Here is a 22,685-nt window from a genome sequence, read left to right on the forward strand (position 1 = left end):
AAGAAGTTATTGCAGGCTTCCAGACCCATTTCTGCTCATCAACAGTTTCAAAGCCATTGTTTATTTTCCATCAGTCCTTGTCGGAGCTCCTTACTCCCAATCTGAGCATCCAAGCAAAGACACATTCACCTAGAGAGAAGGTGGGGTGCTAGAACTTGTTTATTCAGCCAGCTGCACATGCTACGTCCATTTACATACATGGTGCAGGCAATGACCAATGTCACGACCTTCAGTACTTTTTACAAGCACTTCCCAGCTTTCCAAATCCAGGCAGAGAACACTGATCCACCCAACTCACACTGATGTACCTAAACACTGAAAAGAAACGCAAAGCACCTCTTCCATCTGTTGAACTGAAGATGCTGCAGAGGTTTCATGGAGTAATTGTAAAGAAAGGGGGAAAAGCACACACTGTAGCCTCTCCTTGTGATTAACATGGATCTTGATCCGTGCGGACTTCCAATCAGTCTAATGCAGGATCTGCCAGAGGGTTTTCCTGGGCTGAAGTTAACACAAGAATGCTGAGGCAGAGAGAAACTGAAGTGTTTGGTAGGTTGAGGAAAAGTTTATTTTCTCCTGGTTTTCATTAATTGCAGGGATGGCAAGCTTCGTGTTGAAATCAGATTGAGGAAAGTGTTTGTTATGCCAGTGGAGAATCACACTTAATTCTCATGTCACAGAGTGGTACAGCATGGAAGCAGGCCCTTCGGCCCAACTTGTCTGTGCCAACTGTGTTGCCCAGTGGGAAAGTCCCATCTGCCCATGGTTGGCCCAAAGCCCTCTAAACCTCTCCTATCCATGCACTTATCTAGACGGTTTTTAAACATTGCTAATGTGTCCGCCTCAACCACTGTTTCTGGCAGCTCATTCCAAATATGCACCACTCTTTGTGTGAAGAAGCTGCCCCTGATGTCCCTTTTATATCTCTTGCCTCTGATCTTAAATCTATGCCCTCTTGTTTTCAGCACCCCTTCCCTGGGAAAAAGATTATGTGTTTTCACCATGTCTATGCCCCTCATGATCTTATATACCTCTATCAGGTCACCCCTCAATCGCCCACATTCCAGGGAATGAAGTCCTAGTCTAAGCAACCTCTCCTTGTAACTCAGGCCCCTAAGTCCAGGCAACATCCTGGTAAATCTTTTCTGCGCTCTTTCTGGTTTATCTTTCCCAGTAATCTTTCCTATAACAAGGTGACCAAAACTGCACTCAGTACTTCAAGTGAGACTTCACCAATGTCTTATATCACTGCAACATAACTTCCTAACTCCTATACTTAATGATGAAGGCCAGTGTGCCAAACACATCCTTCACCACCTTACCTACCTGTGACACTGCTTTCAGTGAACTATTCACTTGCACTCCCCAGCCCCTCTGTTCCGTAACACTTCCCAAGACCTGACCATTCACTGTATAAGTCCTACCCTGGTTTGAAGTTTGAAAAACCACAAGTACTTTCTCCACAGACTAAACTTTGTAAATCCTGCTGTGTGTAAATCCATGCCCAGTACACACGTGATTTCCTGATACATAGGACTGGTGGGCGTGGGATTCCAGCTGAGATTGCATACTTAACCCTTCATCCTTGGAGCGACCATTTCATGTTGTAAATATGCTTCTGAACAGAACTTAGCATTCAAGCAACAGTAAAGATGCTCAACTGTCACACATCAGGTCATTCCTCGTGGAGGGCTTGGCTCAACAATTGCTTCACTTGCCTTTGGAATTTGTATAAACTGAATGAGGTTGTTCAGTTTCATGCCAATTTGCCTCAATCGGGGGCTGAACCCACTGCCCACACCCAACCGTTTCCCAACCATATCACAGTAAGTACTTACAATCTCCACTGCATTCTTCCCCAACCACACACCCTTCCTTTCTGTCTTGCCCCATGGTTGAATGTGGCTCTGTGGCCACTCTAATTTCAAATTTCTCATTATTTTACATCTCTTAACAATATAGAAGGAAGCCATTCGGCCCATTGAGCCAATGCTAGCTTTCATAGTATTTCCATCAGTTTCATTCCTCCACTTACCTTCCTCTTCTCACACAACACACCTTCTGCCACCACCTACACTAGGAGTAATTTACAGTGGCTGATTAATCTGCCAACTAGCATGTATTTGGGATGTGGGAAGAAACCAGAGAACCCAGGGAGAATTCCACACAGCCACAGAGAGAGTGTGCAAACTCCATAATGGCAGCACCTGAGGCCAGGATCAAACCTGGGTAGCATGAGCCGAAGAAACGTACTCCTGGTAATCTGCTGTCAAGGAATATTGCAATAAGTGTAGGATTAGGCGTTTATGTCCTTCGACTCCTTTGAATATTGTTATCTTTGCTTAAAGTGTGAGAATCGGTGGGCTTTTTGTCTGCAGGGGACACCTGAGGTGATTGTTAGTGTGTCTTCACACAACACCACAAACATACCTTGCAATTCAGAAGCAGGAAGGTAGGATAGATTATATTCCCGTCTTCAACACAGGTGAGAAGTAATTTGGATAATCTTTGATTGGTGTGGCTCAGCAGAAGCTTGTCCTTCTGCTTACTGAGTCCTTGTGGGAGATTGCACTGGAGTTTGTTGACATGTGAGACAGGACAATTTAATTCCTCGTTCAATACTTTCTATTCACCATTCTCTGGCCACATGACCTGCACTCGGATTTTAAGTGGAACAAAACTGGATGATGCTGGAGATGGTCAGGAGGTCAAATGGAGCCTGTGGAGAGAGAAGCAGGGTCAGTGTTTGATGTCAGTGAACTTTTATCAGGCCTGCGACATACTGGAAAATGAAGCATTCTTAAGGGAAGGAGACCTGGAAAATAACCCATGAGAAAGATGTTTGATAGGTGGGGAAGAGAACATTTCAAACGAGAAAAATGGTGAAGTTTAGAGCTGGCACAGCCCCACTAGCTTGTTTTTAAATGGCTGATAATCCTCCCACTCTCCACTTTCCCAGCCTATCCCTATAAGGTGCAAGAGGAGAAAGTAATTATAGAATATATAGAAGCAAAAGTTGGAGGAGGTTCAACTCGTTCAAGTGAAATGATAGAGAGGGAGGATGCAAGGCAGATGTCTGACTCGCCCACAGTTTTTCCTCCCGGTGAGAGAGCCTGGCTTCAGATGGCTGAGACCTGGCATTTCAACCTGATATCAAGAACACACCAGATGTAATGCAATGCTTGACAAAGTAACCAAGCCCTTCAGAACAACCTCAAAGCATGACATTGCAATTTCTTAACTCTTAATCCCTTCATCTCTCTGAGGAAAATTGCTGAATCAGTGCTAATTGACATTGGAATTATCGGATCCTGGTTCACTTCTATTGTGTATTTTCCTTCCAGTAATAGACTTGTGTCAAACAGTTGATGGATTCATTCCGCTCCAGATTATTTCATGCAAAGGTTTTTGTGGACTCCAGAAACTATATAAGTATATTCCTGTTAATCTGCTGTCAAAGAATGTTGGAATAAGGGCAGGATCATACAATAACGGGTGATTGATTTATTACTGTCACGTACCAAGGTACAGTGAAAAACATTATTTTGCATGCCATCCATACATATCATTTCTTCACACCAGTTACAGTTACCCATCCCCTACCACACCTATGAAGATGATTTTAGCTATCCCTTAACAGAGAAAAACTTAAGAGAAAACTCGTGAGTACAGATAATGTATTGTGAAGGATATTGTTCGATTCCAGCATTCATTAATAGATTGCATGTTTATCACCAGCAGAATCACTATCTCATGACTTACTGTGGCAACACGATTATCCCCATTCTGCTCTGGGCTGTGAGAACGTTGCTCTCGTTATCGGGTTGCAGTGATGATGTTACCTGACAGTTCTGGGCAGGGAAAAGTACTGAAAGAAAACAGCAAATATCCACAAGCACATTGGACTCAACCCTTATGATACAGATCAGATTTCCAGGCATGTGATGCAAGATCCACATTTCAGATAAAGAGAGTTATCAAATATGAGAAATGAAATCTACAGAAGCATGCCACTACTTCAATCACAGTTATCTCACTTGGTCACTGACTATCATCTAAAACCTGATGTGCTGCTGGTGGACTCTGTTGGTGCTCAGAGTTAAGCAAGGCCAACATTGTTGTCAGTCAGTTGAATTATTTATCTCCTCTGGTGTTCTAGCAGATGGTTAAAACTTTAGTAGCTTCAGATACCCAGAGCACATGAGCTGGAGCCTGGCGTGATTGGTATTGTGCATCATGGAGTAAACTGAAGCACAGAGATGAGTTGCAAGAGCACGTTACAGAGTCAGCCCAACGTTGTGCAGAAGCCTTTCTTGGAAATGAACGCTTCTGTCAGCTCTTTGAGAAATGAACGACTTTTCCAGATTCATCGCACAATCTGCCACTTCCTCACATAAAATGTCTGTAAAATTGATTTTCTTCAGGCATTATACTGTGACAGAAAATGGAATATGATAAATAAAAAGCATTCTTCACTGAACATTGAAAATGAGCAATGGTACCGTTTTTATAAACTGGTTAAAGTTTAAATGCACAAAAAATGGATTTGGCCTCACTTGAGACTGTGAGATCGATGGTGACCATGGAAACAGAGTAAATTAATTAGGAATTTTATTTTGATATTGAATAGAGTCATACTGCATACAAATAGGCCCTTAGGTCGATGCCAACCATCAAGTCCTATCTCTACCAAATAGATAATGTAAAATAATTTACGATATTCCATAAATAATAAAATAACAGAATTAATATAACTACAAGAAGAAAAAATTAATTCAATTCTTCTACCTGCTGTTATAACCACAAAAAAACAAGGCAGCAAATCAGTTCCATCAGTTAAATTTCATCACTGTTTTTGCTTGTACTTACTAACTTCAGAAGCTGCTATATTAACATTTATTGTCTTCATCCCCAAAGTCCCATTTTAATGCAGTGTATTATTCTCAAGCCCATTTACGTTATGTACAAGAGGCCACCTTTGCAGTCGTGCTCCTGTGTTTGACTACTCCTGTTTCTGGTCTGCTTCCATTTTAGTGGTTCGATGGTTAGATGGTGAAACCTGCTGTGATTCTAGCTACCAGCATTCATCTCTTGCTCTTGTGACTGTCCTTGTATTGAGGGACATGCCTGATTTTGCAGTGCTGTCTTCATTTTGCCAAAATCCCACGTCGGGTCTGGCATTTAGAGTTTTTTTACTGCTAACGTAGGCAATCATGTGTAGTTCAAGAGTGATGAATAAATTTAAGTGGCAGCAAATGAGGAAATGAATGTTGGTGGATGTTACAGCTTTTTTGTTGGTATGCTTGATGTAACAGAGCAAGCCTGGGGATATTAGCGAGCAGGGCAAGACATTTAGAGTAAAAGAATTGAAACTGTGGCCAACAGAGGGAGTGGAGAACAGGGCTGCCTTCTGTTTGCATTGATGATGAAGTTGGAATGGTGCAGGAAATGGCAACTTTGAGGAGCATAGTCCGGTTTACCATTCCTGGGCACTCCTCCGTGTATACTGGCACTCTGCCATACCTGGAAGGAGCCGATAGATGCTTAAGATCCATGAGAAGATAAACCTTACCCTGAATGGTCGGCAGGGCTTTCCCTGCAGCAGATGGTACAGTTTTACATCTGGCTTCCCGCTGACCTGGAACCTGTAAAGGTAGTTCTGCGCAGTCTCTGCCAGGTAAATGTGGTTCACAGTAATGAGTGCAGTCTGTCCTAACACAGTGTGGCCTGCCTTGTATCTATCCAGTCAGTCTGCTGCCTCTCAACGTAAAGGAGTTGGGACTACTGTTGGGAAAAGAAAAGTCTGCAAATATCAGAGGAATTGAAAATAATTGGCAGAACTGGAACACTTGAAATTGAGGCTCCTGACCAACTGGGCCAAGAGCAAAGGAAATTAAATGCCAAGTAATACAGTTGAGAAAATCTTCAAACGGCTTGCAATAAGTAAAGTACTAAACACATCCACAAATAGCAGGGCTTGTCGGACTGGACATGCACATTGTTCAAACAGAATACTGTCCTGGTAGTTGGATGGACATCTAACTGGCATCACCACGATTTGAAGTTTATGTCAGTATAATTAACAAATGGGCTGTTCTGAGGCCAGTGGAAATTTCAGGCTGAAGATAGGATTTGACTAAAGGGAGACTTTGCGCCACTGAATCAGAGGAGCGCTTGCACAGTTGGTAATAATTTGGCATCTAAATTGAAAGGGCACACGTTCAGTTGTGGCTCCAGGATCTGAGTTCAGCAGCATAACTGAGGCCAGGCTGCACTCACACAAATGTAAAAGATTCATTTGCATTATTAGACGAAGACCAGGAACAAACAGCCAGTCTCCTCAATAACCACAGCTCCCCAGTCAGCACCACAGTAAAACAGACTGATGATGAGCTGTCTAAGTTGTGTGCCTAAAATAGCTGCTTGGTGTGCCCACAAAAACTGTCAATGCACTTCGAAAAGAAAAACCATTGTAAAATGTTTTACAGAATTTTGAGTTCAGGAAGGCATGTATGTGAATGCATATGACATGCTTGCCTTCATCGCTAGGGGCATAGAGTATAAAAGTCAGAAAGTCATGATGCAATTGTATAAAACTTTGATTAGACTGGACTTGGAGTTTTGTGTATAGTTCTGGCCGTCCCATTACAGGAAGGATGTGGAGCCTTTGGAGAGGGTGTAGAAGAGGTTTACCGGGATGCTGCCTGGAGTAGAGGGTATGAGCTATAAGGAGAGGTTGGACAAACTTGGATTGTTTTCTCTGGAGTGTCAGAGGCTGAGGGAAAACCTGACAGAAGTTTATAAAATTATGAGAGGCATAGATAGGGTGGATAATCAGAGTATTTTTCCCAGAGTGGAAATGTCAAATACAAGGGAGCATAGCTTTAAAGTGATAAGGGGAAAATTTAAAGATGTGTGGGGCAAGTTTTTGACACAGAGAGCGGTGGGTGCCTGGAACGGGCTGCTAGGGGTGGTGGTGGAGGCAGATATGATAGTGGTATTCAAGAGGCTATCAGACAGACACATGAATATGCAGGGAATTGAGGGATGTGCAGGTAGAAAGAACATAAGAAATTGGAGCAGGAGTCGGCCATCTGGCCCATCAAGCCTGCTCCGCTATTCAATAAGATCATGGCTGATCTGGCCGTGAACTCAGATCCACCTACCTGCCTTTTCCCCATAACCCTTAATTCCCCTACCATGCAAAAATCTATCTAACTGTGTCTTAAATATGTTTAATGAGGTAGCCTCTACTGCTTCCCTGGGCAGAGAATTCCACAGATTCATGACTCTCTGGGAAAAGCAGTTTCTCCTCATCTCCATCCTAAATCTATTCCCTCAAATCTTGTTCTAGTTCTAGTCTCACCTACCAGTGGAAACAACCTTCCTGCCTCTATCTTTATCCCTTTCATAGTTTTATATGTTTCTATAAGACCTCCTCTCATTCTTCAAAATTCCAGTGAGTATAATCCCAGGTGACTCAATCTCTCCTCATAGGCTAACCCCCTCATCTCCAGAATCAAGCTGAAAAGATTAGTTCAATTTGACATCATGCTCAGCACGGACATTGTGGGCCAAGGGGCCTGTTTCTGTGTTGTACTCTTCTGTGTTCTATGCATGTTCTGCCTTTCATAAATTGATCAGCAAATAAACACTGTTGAACCTTTTGCTTAGTTGTCAACATAAGTGCCTTTTTGTAGTAGCAAATATCCCCACTGTTAATCATTACAGTTTAACTGAACAAAAAACATGTAAAAAAAAGCACGTCTTTAACATCATTAGCAGTGCACCCAGTCTTATAAAGCAGTCTGTGCACTGCTCCATAAGTTTTTAATAAATCATGCAATGTTTATGCTCTTTCTTGCCAATTTACATTAAAAAGACTCTGTCTTAATCTGCTTCATGTGGCCGAGGATTTCCTAAAGCCAGTAAAATACTTGTGAAGTCCAGTAACATGGGGAGATGTGACTGATAGTCAGCAGTGCCACTGAAGGGAAGGCCTGTGTGAGATTCTCTCTGCCAGGCACAACACCACAGGCCTCATGAGAGATCGAGTATCACTTCAGAACCTCTTGCACACTTGGCTTTCTATAAAATGTCGGTTTTACCAAGGAGGAAGTAAATATTTTTAAAGCTCAAACGCAAACCCAGCCCACCTTGAACATGTTGGGTCCCAGTTTTAATGAAGTCTGAACAGAGCAAGCAATCCAATTGCAAAGGGCAGGCTGCTCATTGAAATCTCTTAAGGTGGCTCATATTTTACCTCCGTTTTCAATGCCTGCCGGGTGGCTGCATTTGCCAGGCCTCAGGACACCCGACAGCTGATGGGAGGTGAGGCCTGCTGTTGAGGAAGGTAAGTGCTCGTGGGCCAGTGTGTCTCCTCACTGCCTTGCACCTGGCCTGTTTAAAACCATTGCCCCTCCCCTCCAATCGCCCCTTTGCCCAAGTATTTCTGACCCTTCCCTCATCCCCCACCCGTACAATATTGCCAAGATCCTTCAACAATCGTGGCTTCAGATTACTGCCTGCAACCCCCACTTCCCTCTCCCCCCAATTTACTGACCACTACAGCCCTTAATCTGTCTCTACCACCACACATACTTTCCCATTGGGTACCCATTTCCCATCTCTAGAGGCATAAATTTAACCTCACTGACTCTCAGTGAGGGTAAATTATTTGCCTCCTGTCTGGGAGTCAAACCTGTAATCAGTTTGCCTTCTGTGCTGGCAACCTGGTTAAAGCCAATGCATTGGGGAGCCAAAACTTTGTATCATTCCCGGAACTCCTGGCTTAGAAGTGTCCCTGTGCCTGCACATTTCCTGCCCAATCACCCCTCCTGTCATGCCCTCCCTCACCTCCCCATCACAACCCTGACCCTCCGATCCCCAGTGAACAACAAGAATAACTATGTCGCCTGGAATGGAAGCACGTGCAGATCTGAATGGCCAGAGGAGTGACACAGTGGCACAGCTAGTAGACCCACTGCCTCATGGTGCCAGAGACCCGGGTTCAATCCTGACCTCCGGTGCTGTCTGTGTGGAGCTTATGCACTCTCTCTGTAGATTTCCTCTGGATGCTCAGGTTTCCTCCCACTTCCCAAAGATGTGCAGGTTAATAGGTTAATTGGCCGCAATAAATTGCCCCGAGGGTATTGGTGAGGGGTAGAATCTTGAGTGTGATGATGAGAATGTGGGGAGAATATAATGAGATTAGAGTTGGATTGGTGCAGATGGGTGGTTGGTGATTGGTGTGGACTCAGGGGGAAGGTATTGGTATTGGTTTATTATTGTCACTTGTACCGAGGTACAGTGAAACACTGTCTTGTATACTGATCATACAGGTCAATTCATTACACAGTGCAGTTACATTGGGTTAGTACAGAGTGCATTGATGTAGTACAGGTAAAAACAGTAACAGTACAGAGTAAAGTGTCACAGCTACAGAGAAAGTGCAGTGCAATAAAATGCAAGGTCACAACAAGGTAGATCGTGAGGTCAGACTCCATTTCATTGTATAAGGATCTAAGGGAGAGCCTGTCTCTATGCTGTATCTCTATGAAAATGAGATGGTGGACTTCATACTGCAGATTTTAAATCTTAGGCTTTTTGGCATTTGTACGTGACTCAAGTTTCCTCGCATGGCCTGTAATATGATGTGGCCTGGCGAATGAATTTAATGTGGTGTTCCTTAGAGCAGCTGCTTCTCCGTGTTGCTAATTTCCAGAACCTTGCCAAAGAGTTCCTGCTCATCCTTATTTTGTGTTGCAGGTGATTAAGTCGGTAGAGGAAGGTTATCGCCTCCCAGCCCCCATGGGCTGCCCGGCAGCCCTTCATCAGCTGATGTTGGACTGTTGGCAGAAAGACCGCAATGAGAGGCCCAAGTTCATCCAGATTGTCAGCGTGTTGGACAAGCTCATTAGGAACCCCACCAGCCTCAAGATTTTCGAGACCACGAGCAGGTGAGAAACCACCAACAGCAACTTTCAACTGTGTGCATTCAGGAAGACTCACAGGGTCATAGAGTCATCCAGAATGGAAACAGGACATCCAGCCCATGTCCATACAGACTAGTGGACATCCATCCATATTAATCTCATGTTCCAACACTTGGCCCATAGCCTTCTATGCCTAGGTGATTCAAGTGCTTGTCCAGATGGTTACTAAATGTTTCCACCACTCTCTCAGGCAGCGTACTCCACATACTCACTGTCAGATCCCCTCTAAATCTCTTATCCCCTACCCTAAATCTGTATCCTCTAGTTTTATCAACCTCTGTTTTGGGGAAGAGATTCCTGCAGTCTGCCCTCTCTATACCACTTATAATTTTGTACACCTCAATCATGTCCCTTCTTAACCTCCTCTGGTCCAGGGAGAACAGGCCCAGCCTCTTCAGTCTCTCCTCATAACTGAAACACTCCATCCCAGGCAACATCCTGGTGAGTCTCCTCTGCATCCTCTCCAGCACCGTCGCATCCTTCCTATAGTGTGGTGACCAGAACTGCATGCAGTATGCCAGCTGAGGTCTGACCAATGTGTTATAAGGTTGGAGCATAACGTCACTGCTCTTGTATTCAATGCCCTGACTAAAGAAGGCCACTGTTCCATAGGCCTCCTCAACTACATTAACCACTGGCACTGCCACCTTCAATGTTCACCTTTGAGGTTGGTCCAGAACCTTTACATGCTGCTCTTCTGATGACCAGGCACTCTTGGTAGACCGAGATATTGGGCTAGTTAAGTGCGAAATGAATGAAAGTAGGCAGGTAAAAAAAGAAAAACAAACTGCAGATGCTGAAAATCTGAAATAGAAATGGAAAATGCTGGAAGCAAGCAGCAGGTCAGGCTGCATCACTGGAAAGAGAAACAAACTTAATGTTACAAAACTGAGACCCTTCATCAGAAGAGGTAAGGAGCAGGTGGCCTGTTTACATCATTTCCAATTTCATTCGCATTGAAATCAATCAGGAGAGATGTGAATTGAGCTACTTCTGTCTATCACACACAGTCAAGGCCTAACTTATTACTTTAAACATCTCCAGTGGTGCTTGCATCATTATCCCAGTTGTTCTGAATTATTAATAGACAATAATAATTCAGAATTAAAGTGGATCATAAAAGGATTGATGGTTCCTTCACTTTTTGCTGCATTGGTGAAGGTTTCAGAACTCCGTCGTAAAGGTCCAAATGTTGGCAATTCATGGACTATTTACACTATCAAGATAACAGAAGAATGGTGGAGGAAGCAGTTCCTTTGATTAACAACAGTGCTGGCTGCAGGACAATCCTTCAGCTGCCGGGGATGTGGAACGAGCTCTGGCTTCAGTCGAGGTTCAGGTGGAAGTAGCAGTGCAGTGCAAACACGACTTGTTCTTTTGTTTACAAATCGATCCCTGTCTAACACAGCACTGTGGCAACATGTTCCCCTCCACACTACAAACTGGGCACTGAGTTTTTTGCTAGTGCCTCATGCATTTCAAAAGATGCACTGAGAATACAATCGGTACAAACATAAGGATGCTACCACAGAGTGAGTGAACAGATGAGAACAGATTCACTTTACTACCATAGGGTGAGTGAACAGATGAGAATAGGCTCACTTTACTACCATAGAGTGAGTGAACAGATGAGATTAGACTCACTCAGAAACACTGGCATAGGAGAAGATTATACTGCCCCTTGAACCAATTCCGTAATTCAGTTGGATCAATATGACTGATACAAGTTTAATCACTTAAACTCATCCTCATGTGATGTTCTGTTGTAATTAAGATACTATGCTTCTGTATATTTACGGTTTGTCTTGCCTGATCTGAACAATATGGTCTCCGACTGCCCACCTGCATCCTGGCCTTGTTGCTTGATCTGACTACCCTTTCAGCTTTGTTTTTTGCAGAAACTGGAGTGACTGGACAAGCCCATTTCCACTTCCCATCTCCACGTACCTGCAAGCAGAGGGGAAGGGTAGTCTCACGGAGGTGCGCTGATTGGGTAACATTAGCGAGGTTGGCTACAGAGGGAACTTTGTTCCCTAAGTCGCAGTCTTGAGGGAATCCACATCGATGTCTGCCTCTTTTGCATTTAAACCACCTCTTGGTCTGAATGCCTTTAAAAAAATCATAAATATGCAATCCTTATATATCTCTCCGATAAATATTTACCGTGGACAAATGGTGAAAAATTCCTCAATGATGTCAATGGCACTGGCAGTGTTGTTGTTAAGTGCCTCCTGCTCATCACTCCATAGCCTTACATCAAACATTAACCAGTGTAACGGAGTATACAGCATTAAAGTGGTTTTTCTCCTGAATGATCCTTTCATTCTTCCTGTGGAATTGCTTCTTTTTTCGATTAAACTTAAATGGAGCTGGAGCTACTTAGCATCGCATTGAGTGAATGCGTGCAGTCAATTTTTATACCCTGATGTATTTTGTGGAGTAAGATATCCTTCCTCTTCCAATTTGTGTTAATATTTAATTTTTCAGTTTCTCATTTGGCATCTCAGCATGTTTCCACAGCTAGTGTGTTCAATGTACTACCTTGTGAGAGAAAATTAATACTGTTAGCTCACCTGTAAGGAAGAGAAAGTGTATACTTTCTTACCAGCAACTGATCTTCATTGCAACGTTGTAATGACAAGGCCTCACTTCATCTGAAACTATGTTAGTTCTCTCAGTAAGGCAGATAGAGAAAAATATCTTACATTCTTTTTTCTGCAAGATCCCATCTATTGTAAGAGACCCACGCATTGTTGAAGGTGTCTGCAGTTTAAAGTGATGGATGTAAGTTGCTCCATCAATAGCACGGAATTAACTCTATTGCAATATTGATTGGCATGCAATATTCAATAGAGTCATCTTGTACATGTGGAACACCTCAGATAAATCTACACCATCGAGCGTCATGTAAACAGGCATGACAGGTGAACTGAAACAAGACAGGGAAAGGAGTCAGAAAGAGTACTCAATATGAAGGCAAGGAGAGGAAGCAAGCCAAAGTGGTTTATATGCAGATAGAGAAGAAAATATTGCAACAAACAAGACGCTGGACAAACTCAGTGGGTCAGGCTGCATCTGTGGAGGGAGATGGACGGTCGAGGTCGAGACTCTTCATTGAGACCTGAGTTCCTCCAGCATCTTGTTTGTTGCTCCATATTCCAGCACCTGCAGTCTCTTGTGTCTCCAGGAAAATATTGTAAGTGGTATGGTGAGATGGGGCTAAAATCTTCTCCTCCCTGAAATTTATTTTATTAAAAGCCAGAATTCAGTTGGACAGAATTTCTTGGGCAACAATTTATCATGAGCTAAAAAACACTTCTCGAAAAGATAACATAACCCAGAGTTTACTAAAGGGGAACTGGATAAGTTGTCAGAACAGTGAGGAAAGAGCAGGAGAATGAATAACTATCAATGAGCCAGCAGGGGCACAGATGACTGTGAGATTCCAAAGTTAGTCCTCAGTTGCTCTTACAAAAAGGGAAATTTGGAAGCGGCTGAGGATTGTACTTCTGAAACTGGTTTCCAAAGATTTCAATGAGGTCAAATTTGGGAAGTGGGTGCCATTTTTCCAATAAACTCTGTATTACACATTGAGCACAAATAACCGTGAATGAAGTAACCCCATATTATGTGGACATCCTGAAGAAATTCTATTATATACTTTAAAGGCAGCAATAAAACAGAAAGGTGAGCATTTCTGTCACCTCTTAACATCCCAAGGCACTTTATAGCTAATAAAGTACTTCACTTTCTCTGTAACTGTAACACTACATTCTGCATTCTGTTATTGCTTTTCCCTTTGTACTACCTCGATGTACTGATGTTTGGAATGATCTGTATGGATAATATGTAAGATAAAGTTTTTCACTGTATCTCAGTATATGTGACAGTAACAAACCAATTCCAATTCCAAGTAGAGTAATAATATAAGATTGAACATTTAAATCCTCTCATGTTTAACTTTCAAACAAATACCATATACACAGTTCTTCTATTTTTAATATCATTGCTTGCTCTGCAAGTTAGTTAAACATTTCCCGTAAAGATCTCAGTTCATGAGATCCAATTAGACTCAGCAAGCTCTTATCCAGTGTATTTTCAACCTGTTGCTCAGGTGTATTATAAATTAAAAATTGCCAGATGCATTAAAAAGTTAACAGTTTATTTTTTAATAACTCAGCCAATCACAGAATTGAAGGGTATCTGAAAATGTTGTGACAGCCCAACTCTTAATCCGATTGCTGGGGAGACCGTGCTTGCAAATTTCTGCTTGAATGTTGTCAGCACCTGATTTTCTTGTTCACAGTGGAGCAATGAGATGGTCAGCATGCCAGCAGAGAGCCCTGTCGACAACAACACAAACACAAATATTGGATAAAAGCCAAAGCTAGCTTTTCTAAATCTTTGAAATTATGCCGCATCCACCAGATCTCAATATTAGGAGGAAATTGTTGGCATTGACCTCGGATCATTTCACAATTATGATCAAAGGACATTGTTATGACCCAACTGGCCCCCTATTGACGCAGAATTTGTACTGCTGGTTACTCCATGTTTCTAACTGGTCATTTTCTTTGGTTGTTTATTAAATCCTGGAGAGAATGCTCAACTATAACTAGAGATTACTGGCATTGGTTTATTATTGTCATGTGATGCTGTGTGAAGCTTTGTGATCATTCCACACGTAATTACATCAAGGTAGTAAAAAGACCAATAACATGCAGATACAGAGAAAGTGCAGTGCAGGTAGACAAATAAATAAAGGGCCACGATGAGGTAGATTGAGAGATCAAGAGTACCTCTTTAGCATATGAGAGGTCTGTTCAAGAGCCTGATAACAGCGGGATAGAAGCCGTCTGGTGGTACGTGCTCTCAAGTTTTTGTATCTTCCGTCCTATGGAAGGGGGAGAAGACAGACTGATCGGGGTGGGAGGGGTCTTTGATTATGTTGGCTGCTTTCCCAAAGCAATGGAAAGTGTAGACAGAGTCAATGGAAGCGAGGCGGGTTTGCTGGGCTGCATTCTTGGCACAATTTCTTGCAGTCTTGGGCAGAGCAATTGCCAGACCAAACTATGATGCATCCGTATACAAGAAGAAACCAACAACATCCTGCCAGTGAAAGTCACCAGTGTTCACATCTTGTCCAAGTCGAATGTAAACTTGTGCCCTAAAGGAGCAAGTTAAATGTGTTACTGTTGGAAGTATCTTTCCATCATTTGGAACAATTCAACTTCCTGTAACTGCAGGCACAACTCCCCATCATCTTGTTCCTTGTACACACCGACATGTCAATCTTATCCTCAGTCCAAATTTCACCAAAGACATTGTCATAAATGAAATGATAATTCTCTATTTGTATGATCAAAATCAGTCACTTTTTAAGCAATAGGGTTTTACTAAACAGATTCCAGCTTATTTGTTTCTGCCTCAAGCCTTATGGAATTTAATGAAGGCATTCAAAATACTCTCAGAAAAACACTTGCTTTGATTGAAATTCAGTGATAAATCATAAAGCAACTGACTGATGCTTGGTGCTGGCAGTCTGTATCGGGAACCATGAACTTTGAAATTGCTTTCTATTCAGATCATGTTAAACAAATTAAATTAAAACTAATTCCATGCATCTAAGACACTGGAACCTGATAGAATGAATAGGATATATTGTGCATACCTCTCAAACAGCATGGGACTGTACCTCACTGAATAATCCCAGTCAAAATCCTGGTGGAAGATACTTCACAGAACATAACTATGAAATAGCATTAGAGGTGCTGGAGGCAGTGCTGTGTGGGCATTTTAATTTCCATCGAGCCTATGGCTTAACAATCCTGAGAGAGTTCTGTTCTTCAGCACCAATATCCTTGAGATTATGTTGAAGAACCAAGAATACAAATGAGCACATTGTTGTGATTGTTGGTGGCCTATTACCAGACTTGAGGAGAATCTCTGCTTCAGCTACTACGTGAATGATATTCCTTCACCATAAAGGCAGGAAACGGTGCTGTTGGTTGAAGATTCTTTCAGTATTTAGTACAATTGCAACCCAGTGAAGAAGCACCTGGACCAGGTTAATGTCTAGTCTTGGGTTGACAAGTGCCACATGCCACGTGCAAGCAGCACCAATAGGAATATGCAGGCCACATTTGGCATGACAAAGTATAACTGCTGGAGAGTGGCAATTCCTTTACAATATAGAAGGAAACCATTTGGTCCAAGTCTAGGTTGGCTTTCACACTAATCTCATCAGTCCCATTTCCCTACTTATTTATCCTATAACCTCTTTTCTTACACATGCACATTAAACCCCTCCTGATTCCCCTATCAAGCACCTACAGTAGAGGTAATTTATGTAGCTAATTAATCTAGCAACCTGCATGTCTTTGGGCTGTGGGAGGAAAACGAAGCACCCAGAGGAAACCCACAATCACAAACTCCGTACAGAATTGAACTTGGGTCACTGGAGCTGCAAGACAGCTGCACCACTGCGCCACAAATTAGTCCCTGTGTCTCCGCTATTAATCAAATACATCAATGCCTCAGGTAAGAAGACCAGCTGTAGTACAACCAGATCTGCTAAGGGAGTCGTTCAATAGTCTTATCACAGTGGGATAGAAGCTGTCAAGTCTGATGGTGTGTGCCCTCAGGCTCCTGTATCTTCTACCTGATGGAAGAGGAGAGAAGAGAGACTGACCCCGGTGGGTGGGGTCTTTGATTATGCTGGCTGCTTCACCAAGGCAGTGAGAGATAAAGACAGAGTCCAAGGAGGGGAGGCTGGTTTCCGTGAAGTGCTGGGCTGTGTCCAAAATTCTCTGCAGTTTCTTGCGGTCCCGGGCAGAGCAATTGCTGCACCAGGCCGCGATGCATCCAGCTAGGGTGCTTTCTATGGTGCATCGATAAAAGTTGGTGAGTGTCAAAGCGGACATACCAAATTTCTTTAGCTTCCTGACATAGGATGGCTGTCCTATGAGGAGAGGTTCTGAGGAATGAGCTGATATTTTCTTGAGATTTTATAATTGAAATAAATGAAATCCTTAAAGGACTTAAGAGGCAGGTTCTGAGAGGTGGTTTCTCCATTTCAAGAGTCTAGAACCCAAGGTCACCATCTCTGGATAAGAGTTCATCTCTTTAGAACACAGATGAGAAGAACATTTTCATCCAGAGGGTTGTGAATCTTGTAATTCTCTATACCCGGGGATGTGAATGCTCCAGATTGAGGCCGGTTATTTGTTGGACACTGAGGGAACTGTGACATGGAGCTCAGACAAGAAAATGAAGGATGTAAAAATTCAGCCAAGATATTATAAATAGCATTACAGGGTTGAGAACCATACATGGTCTATTCCTGCTTCTATTTCTTGTTCTTATTATAGTGCCACATCAGTCTCAGGCAGCAACCATCCCACGAAGAAACAGTCCAACATTTTACCTTTAGTAAGGTCACAGTCAGCTGCATCTACACTACTGAGGAACGGCTGAACCAGACCAGATCTGTTTTATGATTGGTTGAGCAGGAGGAGTCTGGATACTTTGCAACAAATGACTCAACATGTTGACTTAAGTTTCTCCACTTTGTTTTCTGTAGATTGCTAACACCCAAAAAAATGTTAAGTTGCAGAGTGTGCAAACAACTACACATGAGACACAAGGAGCTCAAAAAAAGGCGTGTCCTTTTCATTCACAGCTGTCCTTGAAACTTTCAATGCACATTGTATTGCAACCCAGAGAGTAGCTAGTGAAATTACACAATCTGTCTGGTAATATTAGCCACAAGGCAAAAATTATTGTTCACAACCAATATTAAGTTTTCTAAATTCACCTACAGAGCTCAGGTCAGGGTCCTGATTGATAACCCAACTTCTATGATGTTCAGCCTGTTAAGTGCTATCACCCTAAGGGCTGCAATGGTCCTAGGGGAAGCACTCATTATCACAGAGAAGGAGGCAGATCAGCCAACGAAGCATGTTCTGGGATTTGAATGCAATGCTTGGTCCCACATCAGTACTTTTGGCCTCCATGTGCCTCATTTTCATGACTCTGCCCTATTCCGCTTGTAGAATCAACTCTCAGCATCTTTCGGGTTGTTTTTTTACCAAATTCCAGCAACTCTCTGTGATAAAAGTCAACCTTAGACCCACGCTAGACCTTCCTATGAACCTGTTTTTGAATCTGTGACCTTTGGTTATTAACATTTTTGCCAGAGGGAATAATTTTGAACCTGTTAGAACCTTTCCTCACCTTGGAAGCATTGGCTGAATCACTTCTGAAGTACTTTGGGATGTTGTGAGCTTGTGTGAGATGTCACATTAGCATAAGTCAGAAGAACAATCTTTACTTTTCCAATCTTTCTTCAAAACCAAAGTCACTCAATCCTGGTTACATTCCGGTAAATCTTCTCTGTATCTTTTCCGAGGTCCTTTATGTTGTATTTTATATAAACGTATGATGGATGTGAATGTGCTCAGTGTATTCAGTGAGTTGAATAAACCAGATGCACATGTTCCAGTAGCTCTCTCTATCTCTGGAGGGTGGATAATGAAGGTACATGGCGTATTGTCTGTTTTTTTTCTGTGTTTCTCTATACTCTCTGTATTACTCAGATTCAGAGTTAAAAACACAGACATACATTGCATGTATCTTTTCTGATGCTCAGAGTTGCCCACAATACTTAATAATTAATAAAACAAAATTATTCAAACAAAATGAAATGATCCTTTTCCTTTAATATACTGTTACTCTATTCATCAAACCCCGTATCCCCCCGACATTTTAACAAATTTATCAAAACATCTGTAATCTGAGAACAAGTTTTAAAAAGATTGTCAAAGTCCAGTTATATTTGGGATTTCCTTCACAACCTCAGAGTGGACTTGACTAAAGCCTTGACATTGTGTGAATTGGGTTCTGAAATAGTCAGCAGCGCTCACACCAACTTTCCCAAGTGACCGTCTTTCATATATGACAAACTTCTCACTCTTCTACCATGGAAGGCATCACAGATGAAAGTAACCTCTCCCCACCCAAAGTCCATGCATGTACACTCAACAGTGAAGGTGAACTAAGTCTGAGGATTGGCCTCTGCCCCCTGGCCAGGCCTAAGGGTACTTTGGAGATTATGCTGCCTGATCAGTTGAGGTCGATATATTTGGAGCAAAGTGGACACCAAATCCAACGTCCCATGAGAGGAGTTGCTTTCTGTGATACTTTTAGAAGATGATGGAAACAACTAAAAATGTTAAAGGAGCTCAAGGACCTGCAAGGTCTCCTTATCTTCTTATGAACCCCGGTAGCTAACGTCCCACTGACACCTGGACACCATCTGAGTTCCTCCCATAAAATTGCCCTCAGGAGAAAATGACTTCAGTGACTTAACTTGCAATTATCCACAGTGATTTAGGTTGCTTCATCTGATGGTAAGTTTGGGAAAGGATTAGCTACAAATTTGAACATTAAATGCACCACTCTAGGTAGCAGGATATGGAAGCAATAAGACAATGAACATGTGAATTAAAACTTCATAATTAGGATTTAAAAGCTATGGGCAAGGACACATCTCTCTCAGGTGGGGCACAATAGAATATATTGATGGCATAACAATGGAATCTAATGAATAATAGGATTTTCGGTACTAGTTTTATGTTACCACATACTTCTTATTTTGCAGACTGAACAGCCCGCTCTTGAACAGAAATATCCCCAACTTCACATCCTTTGCTTCTGTGGATGAATGGCTGGATGTTATCAAAATGGGACGCTATAAAGACAATTTTGCAGCTGCAGGTTATTTATCACTGGGTCTGGTAATGAGAATGAACATGGAGTAAGTACTGAGAAAGTGCAATGATTAATACAGTGAATTAATATGATGGATTTAAATGTTCATTTTGCAGTGAGATGTACTATTAAACGAAATTTAACATGCATTCCTCCCCCTGCCAATAAATCATGCTGCGTGAGAGATTTTGAGATCGCTGTTACAGTTTCCTCCATCTGGAAAAATTTAAATTTAAAACTTTTGCATCAATTTCAAATGGGAGAGCTGTTGGTGGAACAATGAAGACATCTGGAGATGTTGAAGGACAGCAGTTCTCTGACCTTTCTGCTGTTGGTGGGTTCTGCTGGAGGATGGGCAATGAAGGCATCCAGAAGGTCCACCTGTCCTCAATCACATCCTGCCCTCTTGACCATCCACGTCCAGCACCAAGTCGGAGTGCACCGGGTGATCACAGCCTCCCCGCTCTGGCCAGCGTTGGAATCTCAGCTCCCACAGGTTTTTTCCATGGGAAAGGCTGAGGGATCCATGCAAGGTTATAGGCCTCTGGTGGCAGGGCTGCCAGGACTGGGAAGGGCAGTGACTGACTGTGAAGTAGTTGTCTCACCCCAGGAGAGAGGAAGTTGGAGAGATGGGTGGATGTGGGGTGTGGTTGTGGGAGGATGAGGTTTGGGGAAGGAGATTCTTAGATGAGAATAAAGGAACAGGGTGTAAGTTGGAGAGTGTGGAGGTGTAGTCTGTGAGCAGGCAGAGAGTAACAGAGTGGTGAGAAGAGTGGAAGATAGGAGTAGTAGGAGAGAGGGACATGAGTGGGAGACAGAGTGGGGAAAGCAAGAGTATGTGGGTAAGGACAAGAGTGTGCATATGTAGCTGTGATCTGTGTGTGTGCGTGTGTGTGTGTGTGTGTGTGTGTGAGACTGTGTGTTGTGTGTGCGTGTGTGTGTGTGTGAGACTGTGTGTGTGTGTGTGTGTGTGTGTGTGTGAGACTGTGTGTTGTGTGTGCGTGTGTGTGTGTGTGTGAGGAAGGGGCATGCAGCTGTGGTGAGAGGACTGGGGAACACAGTGTGCATCAGCGTGCAGGAGCATCTATATCACTGTCCAGAAACCAGAGTTTTCTTAGTCCAACATTTGTTCCTTTAACGTGTTTACTTCCATGTTCCAGGTTTTCCCATTCCCAATCCACAAGTTTTCATTTAGACAGAATTATCCCATATTAAACTATATCCTGAATGGAAATATCTCCAATGGTTAAAGTGCTGAAAGATGCTAAAATATTTAATAAATGATGACATTATTAGTACAATTATTGGTAATTATATCACTGAAACTTTGAAAGACAACCGGTCGACATAATGGGTCACCAGGAAACGCGCTGAGAGAGCCCTAGATGTCTTCAGAAGGCAGTGAGTCATTGTGCTTTGGTCGTGACATGGAACAGTTTATGAACCTGTGTTTAGATTCTACTTACATGGTGAAAAATCCTCATCCCCTCTAAATCTCCTCTCCTTTACCTTAAACCTATGACCTCTAGTCACAGCTCTCTCTGAGGGGAAGTGTTTCTCACAATTTACCCTATCTAGGTCCCTCATAATTTTGTATACCTCAATCAGGTCATTCCTCACTCAGCCTTCTCCACTCAAAAGAAAACAAACCCAGCCTAGCCAGTTTCTCCTCACAGCTGAGATACTCCATCCCGAGCAACATCCCAGGCAGCAAAATTTTTATTATGTAAATATAACACTGAGAAAGGGTTCAGAGCAATTTCCCTGGAATTATCAGTGAGTGTTGCTGACCAAGGGCAGAAGACACAAGAGACTGCAGATGCTGGAATATGGAACAACAAACCATCTGCTGGAGGAACTCAACGGGTCGAGGAGCATCTTCAGTCCTGAAGCAGGGTTTTGACTTGAAATATCGACAATTCCTTTCCTCCCACAGATGCTGCTCGACCCGCTGAGTTCCTCCAGCACATTGTTTGTTACCGACAAGGGCAGCATTTGTTGTTCAACTCTTTACCAGGACTTAAAAGGTTAAATTATGAAGAACTGCGGCAGTTCAAGAAAGCAGCTTACCACCAGCTTCTCAAAGGCAATGAGGGATGTGCAATTAAATGCTGGATCAACCTGCAAAGTCCACATCCCTTGAATGAATTAAGGAAAAATGATAATGCAATACTTTAGCTGGTATTTACCAGAACCTCAAAGTTTGATTGGATAATATTTTCAAGCTATTTAAAAGGAAAATGGTTTTGCTCACATTGACATGGAAGAAATTTCCTCCGGGAGACGGGTGCAGAACAATGGGGCACAATTTTAAAAGTGGAACTTGCCTATTCAGGGAGTACTTTAACCCAAGGATAATGTGGATCTGGAAGACTCCATCCCAAAAGGCAATGGATGTTGGAACAATTAAAATTTTCCAGACAGAAATTGATGGAGATATGTTGGAATTGTGTTTTAAGGAAAATGGAACAAAGATGAATATAAGAGCCTGAATTACAAGGCCTGATCTCACCGAATGGTCAATGTTTCCCTCTGTTGCTCTACTGACATAAGTAGTTCTGTTCTAATTCTTATCGAAGGAAAAAGGACTTCTATCAAATTGTCATAAAATTATTTTACATATCAACCAATTACTCCAGCCTCTACAGTGCCGGTATGTCATAGAAGGTGTCCTGAGTGCCAGCAGCACCGCATGCTCCCTTTCCAGAACCACCCAGGCTCTGAAGGACATGAAAGTGGGAGAGAGGCAACCTGAGTGACTGCATCCATAGGCCATGTCTGACCCCCATCTGTGGTCGGACTGTGCCAAAGCTGAAGTAGAAGCATGTTACTGGGGCACAGTGGAGACAGTTCCCTGCTGGTTTTGGGTACAAAGTGGGAGGAGGTACTTGACAGTAACAATTTTTATTCTCTTCAGAA

At 42.7% G+C, this 22,685-nt stretch overlaps 1 protein-coding gene across 3 annotated transcripts in view; it reads left to right on the forward strand.

Annotated features, from left to right (window-relative positions):
• epha8 (eph receptor A8) overlaps nucleotides 1-22,685 on the forward strand; it is a 306,232-nt gene that overhangs the window by 278,126 nt on the left and 5,421 nt on the right. For all 3 annotated transcript variants that reach the window (XM_052039035.1, XM_052039034.1, XM_052039032.1), the window contains 2 exons: nucleotides 9,769-9,959; nucleotides 19,657-19,812. In XM_052039035.1, coding sequence (XP_051894995.1) covers nucleotides 9,769-9,959; nucleotides 19,657-19,812 — 347 coding nt within the window. The remainder of the gene's footprint in view (nucleotides 1-9,768; nucleotides 9,960-19,656; nucleotides 19,813-22,685) is intronic.

Source organism: Pristis pectinata, chromosome 26 (genome assembly GCF_009764475.1).
Source record: "Pristis pectinata isolate sPriPec2 chromosome 26, sPriPec2.1.pri, whole genome shotgun sequence".
In the NCBI taxonomy this organism is placed as follows: Eukaryota; Metazoa; Chordata; class Chondrichthyes; order Rhinopristiformes; family Pristidae; genus Pristis; species Pristis pectinata.